At 55.2% G+C, this 6,638-nt stretch overlaps 1 protein-coding gene across 2 annotated transcripts; it reads left to right on the top strand.

The window, feature by feature from the left end:
- Positions 1 to 1,890: 1,890 nt before the first annotated feature.
- On the top strand, positions 1,891 to 6,638 carry SELENBP1 (selenium binding protein 1). Of its 2 annotated transcripts, none has more exons than XM_053474782.1 (12): positions 1,891 to 1,988; positions 3,443 to 3,496; positions 3,573 to 3,685; positions 3,791 to 3,976; positions 4,389 to 4,509; positions 4,592 to 4,774; positions 4,848 to 5,029; positions 5,121 to 5,199; positions 5,299 to 5,420; positions 5,535 to 5,627; positions 5,782 to 5,900; positions 6,037 to 6,638. In XM_053474782.1, exons 1-12 carry the CDS (start codon positions 1,985 to 1,987, stop codon positions 6,317 to 6,319), a joined length of 1,539 nt encoding a protein of 512 aa, XP_053330757.1. In that variant the 5' UTR covers positions 1,891 to 1,984; the 3' UTR covers positions 6,320 to 6,638. The 2 variants fall into 2 exon arrangements, with proteins under 2 accessions (XP_053330757.1, XP_053330758.1); XM_053474783.1 differs by having other exon boundaries at positions 1,892 to 1,988; positions 6,157 to 6,638.

Here is a 6,638-nt window from a genome sequence, read left to right on the forward strand (position 1 = left end):
CAGCACTTCCGGCGGAGGAGCCATCTTGTGGCTGGCGAGTGGTTGAATTTGAGCCTCGCTGTGGCAACATGGCGGGAGGTTGCCAACCAGGAGAAAAAGGTGAAAGGGAGGGCACATACAGGGTCAATACAGTGAAATGCAGTCGTTACTGAGGGGGCAGGAGGGCAGTTTGTGTGTAAATGGGGAGAGGAATTAATGTATGAGTGGAAAGAATTGTTTGGGGGTAATTCTGGGTACTTTGGGCAGTTTGCATACAGGAATGCCACATACTGAGGAGACCGGTAATAATAAATATTATATCCTATATGAAGCACCAACATATTACGCAGCGCAGTACAATCTGTGTCACGCATTAACACACGGAGAGATACAGGGCAGTAATTCCGGGTCAGGGGCCGGGCGCGCTGCGTGTTATAGGCAGTAATTCTGGGTCAGGGGCCGGGCGCTGTGTGTTATAGGCAGTAATTCTGGGTCAGGGGCCGGGCGCCCTGTGTGTTACAGGCAGTAATTCTGGGTCAGGGGCCGGGCGCCCTGTGTGTTACAGGCAGTTATTCTGGGTCAGGGGCCGGGCGCCCTGTGTGTTACAGGCAGTAATTCTGGGTCAGGGGCCGGGCGCTGTGTGTTATAGGCAGTAATTCTGGGTCAGGGGCCGGGCGCTGTGTGTTATAGACAGTAATTCTGGGTCAGGGGCCGGGCGCTGTGTGTTATAGGCAGTAATTCTGGGTCGGGGGCCGGGCGCTGTGTGTTATAGGCAGTAATTCTGGGTCGGGGGCCGGGCGCTGTGTGTTTAAAGGCAGTAATTCTGGGTCAGGGGCCGGGCGCTGTGTGTTATAGGCAGTAATTCTGGGTCGGGGGCCGGGCGCTGTGTGTTATAGGCAGTAATTCTGGGTCGGGGGTCGGGGGCCGGGCGCTGTCTGTTATAGGCAGTAATTCTGGGTCGGGGGCCGGGCGCTGTGTGTTAGAGGCAGTAATTCTGGGTCAGGGGCCGGGCGCTGTGTGTTATAGACAGTAATTCTGGGTCAGGGGCCGGGCGCTGTGTGTTATAGGCAGTAATTCTGGGTCGGGGGCGGGCGCTGTGTGTTATAGGCAGTAATTCTGGGTCAGGGGCCGGGCGCTGTGTGTTATAGGCAGTAATTCTGGGTCACGGGCCGGGTGCGCTGTGTGTTATAGGCAGTAATTCTGGGTCGGGGGCCGGGCGCTGTGTGTTATAGGCAGTAATTCTGGGTCGGGGGCGGGCGTGCTGTGTGTTATAGGCAGTAATTCTGGGTCAGGGGCCGGGCGCTGTGTGTTATAGGCAGTAATTCTGGGTCGGGGGCCGGGCGCTGTGTGTTATAGGCAGTAATTCTGGGTCAGGGGCCGGGCGCTGTGTGTTATAGGCAGTAATTCTGGGTCGGGGGCCGGGCGCTGTGTGTTATAGGCAGTATTTCTGGGTCAGGGGCCGGGCGCTGTGTGTTATAGGCAGTAATTCTGGGTCGGGGGCCGGGCGCTGTGTGTTATAGGCAGTAATTCTGGGTCGGGGGCCGGGCGCTGTGTGTTATAGGCAGTAATTCTGGGTCGGGGGCCGGGCGCTGTGTGTTATAGGCAGTAATTCTGGGTCGGGGGCCGGGCGCTGTGTGTTATAGGCAGTAATTCTGGGTCGGGGGCCGGACGCTGTGTGTTATAGGCAGTAATTCTGGGTCGGGGGCCGGGCGCTGTGTGTTATAGGCAGTAATTCTGGGTCAGCGTGGATTCCTTGCAGTTTATTTGGACTGAAAACATTTCCTGGTTGTAGAGATCTGGCATTTCTGGGTAAGAGTTCCTTCACCCTGCGCATGCCGTGCGCCTTCCTTTTACCCCCCCCCCTCTCTGTGTCCCTGGGGCCTCCCTTTATCCTCCCCTCGCCCCAGTGCCCTCCCCCTGTCCCTCCCCCGGAGTATGTAAGGGACTCCTGCAGGGTTCAGAGTCTGGAGAACGGCAGAGACAGCCAGACCTGCAGAGTTTCGACATGGGTGAGAAACGAGGGGCACGGAATACACGGCGGGTGCCACGGAGAGCAATGTACAAGGGGTAGATCAATACGGGGCCCTAGGGGGATAGATCAATACGGGGCCCTAGGGGGATAGATCTATACGGGGCCGTAGGGGAGTAGATCTATACGGGGCCGTAGGGGGATAGATCTATACGGGGCCGTAGGGGGATAGATCTATACGGGGCCGTATGGGGAGTAGATCTATAAGGGGCCCTAGGGGGATAGATCAATACGGGGCAGTATGGGGAGTAGATCTATACGGGGCCGTATGGGGAGTAGATCTATACGGGGCCCTAGGGGGATAGATCTATACGGGGCCGTATGGGGAGTAGATCTATACGGGGCTGTAGGTGATATGTATATATAATGACACAATGCATATTGCAGCTAGATTAACCGGCTGTAATATGACATATGTCGTATAGGTTGTGGGTTTCCCGTATAGGTTGCGGGTTTGCCGTATAGGTTGCCCGTTTCCCGTTATAGGTTGCCCGTTTCCCGTATAGGTTGCCCGTTTCCCGTTATAGGTTGCCCGTTTGCCGTATAGGTTGTGTTTAATGTGCTGAATGCTGACCAAGGGTTTTTGGGATCAAGTGAGAACCTTTCCTTGGTTGTCAGGGCAACCTGCCATGAAATCTTGCGTGTAATAGGCGCTTTTGCGTGGAATGAACCCAAAGTGCCCCGAATGAAGGAAATCTTGTGACTGTTAGACGCGAGTCGGGTCACCATCTGCCGAGATCCGCTCTCTCCATCTTTTGCGTCCTGCTTGTTGGTTTGTTGAGCCGACGCGTTTTGCTCCGCTGTTTGCGCCGGCGAGCGTGCTGTAAGGGGTCGCATCCTCCTCCCCGCGTCGCCGGTGAACACGTAGCGGCCGCATTCCTCGCCGCGGGAAAGAATGTTTGCGATAAACACGATGACGGGGCACTAAATCTGCCTCACTGCGCAATAAACATTCAGATTCCCATCGGATTCATAAAACCCCATAAACATTTCCCATAAATCCTCGTTTATTCGGCCCGCCGCCGGCTCCCGTTCATAAGCGGTAAACAACGTGACCTGCCAGGCAAAGCCAAAAGTGTATTTGGTGTTTATTGTTCCAGCCAGGGAGGTATTGCTGCGGGCTTTAACCCTTCGCTGGCCTCTGGGGCGCATTCACGCCGCACGCCCTGCCCGCCCGCGCTCTTATCAGTTTTGGCCAAGCTGCACTCCAGTGAATTCCCATCTCTTCCTGCTTTTTTCCTGCAGCAGAGCTCAGTGTGTTCGGCGCTGTGCGTCCCGGGGCTGGCAGTTACGATTTCATGATCCTGTTACGTAACGCGGGTTGCTGCCAGTACCTGCCTGTTTCCTCAGCTCGCTGCAGCTGCCTGCGCTTTCTGCCTGCGATGATCTCACATCGTTCCGCCTGCATTTATCTGACGCTCTGACTCTTCGTAGATAAACACGGATCATGCGGACCCGGATACAAGACCCCGCTGGACGCCATGAAAGGTGCGCGTTATAGGAGTAGCTGCTTTTTTGACGCGGTTTGCATGGAGCCTAATTGTGGATTTCCCCCCCCCCGCAGGTCCCAGGGAGCAAATCGTTTACCTGCCCTGCATCTATCGCTCCACCGGCATTAAGAAGCCCGACTACTTGGCCACCGTGGACGTGAACCCCAAATCCCCAACCTACTCCCAGGTAAGAGCTGCCCGGTCCGTGTGACCCGCTGCGTACCTTGCGGCAATCTGAGAACAAGCATAAGACCCCTGCCCTCCAATCTGATGGAGCTTCTCCATGTTCCAGGTGATCCACCGCCTGCCGATGCCCAATCTCAATGACGAGCTGCACCACTCTGGCTGGAACACGTGCAGCAGTTGCTATGGGGACTGCACCAAGATCAGGAACCGCCTGATCCTGCCCTCCCTCCACTCCTCCCGCGTCTACGTGGTGGACGTCGGCACGGCCCCGCGAGCTCCTCGCATCCACAAGGTCTGTCAATGTCCATCAATTAAAAAAAAGTGCTGACCCCCCCCCCGAGGAGCGTTATCGCAACCTGGAGAGTGCAGGGTCGCGCAGGGTCCATGTGACAAAAGCTGCCGACATTATAAATGAGGCCGCGTATTCCGTGCAGTCGTTTAGTTGATCAGCGCCTCCTGCCACAGGGACGCCTCATTCATGGTGTCCGGGGACGACTTTTAAATGGCTTGAGAGGCTAACTTGGGTTAAACGCAGGCAGTTCCACTGATCCAGCTCTTGGGTACTTTGACATAGTGGGGGGCCGAGTGATATACGGCCATATAGTGTGACGGGACCCCCGATATTTATATTGCGGATCGTCCTGATGATCCAGCATCAGGCGAAAGGTCCCTTCTGAGGCTTGGTGTCCTTCTCTCCTCCGCAGGTGGTGGAACCAGAAGAAATATTCCAGAAAACCGGCCTGGTGGGTCTGCACACCTCCCACTGTCTCGGCTCCGGGGACGTCATGATCAGCACCTTGGGAGACCCCGAAGGAAATGGCAAAGGTGCCGATATCTCCCCGTCCTCCCTGAGACGCCAGGTCACCGGTCACCACCAGTACTAACCAACTCTCAATATTACCTGCAGGGGGCTTCGTGTTACTGGACGCGGAGACTTTTGAAGTGAAAGGGAACTGGGAAGTGGAGGGCCAAGCTGCACCGTACGGCTACGACTTCTGGTACCAGCCGCGGCACAACGTCATGATTAGCTCCGAGTGGGGAGCCCCAAAGGCCATTAACCGCGGCTTCAAGATTGAAGATGTGGCTGCCGGTAGGAGCGGACAGGGTCACCCATGTTGGTTTTTGCCATACATGTGACTGCGATAACATGCGTACGTTTGCAGGTTTGTACGGGCGTCATATTCATATATGGGACTGGACCAAACACACGCGCATTCAGTCCATAGATCTGGGGGAGGACGGCCTGATCCCCCTGGAGGTGCGCTTCCTGCACAATCCGGATGCCGACCAGGGATTTGTTGGGTGCGCTTTAGGCTCCTCCGTATTTCGTTTCTACAAGAAGCAGGTAAAGGGTTAAATGGCGGTTGCAGAGCAGCGACATTAACACGGAGAAGGATCTTGTAGGTCATCGGCTTTTTGGCATCTTCTCCCTACAGGACGGCACGTGGGCAGCTGACAAGGTGATCCAGGTGCCGAGTAAGAAGGTGGAAGGCTGGGCATTGCCCGACATGCCAGGTGGGTGACACATCTTGTCGGAGGGTAGCTCCCCGGGGCTGATGGGTAACAGAAGCCCCACTTTCTGTTCTTTGATGATACTTTCTTTGCCTCTCAAAGGTCTCATCACTGACATCCTGATCTCCCTGGACGACCGCTTCCTGTACTTCAGTAACTGGCTGCACGGTGACATCAGGCAGTATGACATCACAGACCCCCGGTGCCCCCAACTGGTGGGGCAGGTGAGTGGGGGGAATGCTGTTTGAGATATTAAAAGAACCCAAATTACAGGTGAAAAAGAAAATAGCCTTATTTCACATGATCGTGTTGATGATGTCGTCTCTCCCTCTTGCCAGGTGTTTCTAGGGGGCAGCATCCAGAAAGGGGGCACAGTGACCGTCACAAAGGATGAGGAGCTGAGTGAGCAGCCTGAACAGGTGGTGGTAAAGGTGAGAGCCTCTCGTTCCTCCTCGGTGAGACCTCTGCACTCCCAGCCGCGTCTCTTCATTAAGTGAGCCTCCTTCTAGGCACCCCGCATCTCATGTTTTAAAGCTGCATCTTGGTGCGCCCAGTAATGTCTTCCCCCTTGTGTGTTCATTTCAGGGAAGGAAAATTCCTGGTGGGGCACAGATGATCCAGCTCAGCCTGGATGGAAAGAGACTTTATGTGACCACCTCACTATACAGCATCTGGGACAAGCAGTTCTACCCCGACATGATCAAGTAAGAGCCAGAGGGGATATGTGTGCCACTGCGTGTTGGAAGGGGCCTTATTGATATGAGTATGATGGCCTCCTTCATGCCTTCCGTGCCCTGCTTTGGGTGACGATGCCGCTCTCACGTTCTGCTTTTGTTCCAGGGAGGGCTCTGTGATGATGCAGATTGATGTGTCCCCTCCCTGCCCCATCTCTGTCCCCTCCGTGCCCCCTCTCTGTGCTCTCCCTGGGGTGCCGCTCTCACATTCTGCGCTTTGTTGTAGGGAGGGCTCTGTGATGATGCAGGTTGATGTGGACACAGAGAAGGGAGGACTGAAGTTGAATAAAAATTTCCTGGTGGATTTTGGGAAGGAGCCGGGTGGCGCCGTGCTGGCGCACGAGATCAGATACCCGGGGGGTGACTCCACTTCTGAAATTTGGATCTAAAGGCCCCAGAAACGCCAGCGGTGCAGCCCCCCGTGTCTGATAATCGCTCGTCATGCAACAGAAACTGAAAGATGATTCTCACCGACTGTGCCTCTCGTAGCCTTTCCAACGGCGCAGAACCCCGCCATGGCGACACCGCCAATCATAACACGTGCCGGCAGCGCAGCACATGCGTGTTCCTTGCGCACTAACCGCTCTTTCTAGTCTGCTTCCTTTATGCTAAGAACCTCAAATTATTTTTCATATAATCCGTCGATGTGGGGATAAAATAAATGCATTTCTATATTTTTACTGCGAATAAACGTCTGGGCAGCTCTGA

The sequence above is a fragment of the Spea bombifrons genome, chromosome 9 (genome assembly GCF_027358695.1).
Source record: "Spea bombifrons isolate aSpeBom1 chromosome 9, aSpeBom1.2.pri, whole genome shotgun sequence".
Lineage (NCBI taxonomy): Eukaryota > Metazoa > Chordata > Amphibia > Anura > Pelobatidae > Spea > Spea bombifrons.

Coding starts and splice junctions, on each gene's coding strand:
- SELENBP1 (XM_053474782.1), top strand. Junction 3,686..3,790: donor AATCCCCAACCTACTCCCAG/GTAAGAGCTGCC, acceptor TCCATGTTCCAG/GTGATCCACCGCCTGCCGAT. Junction 5,628..5,781: donor CTGAACAGGTGGTGGTAAAG/GTGAGAGCCTCT, acceptor TGTTCATTTCAG/GGAAGGAAAATTCCTGGTGG.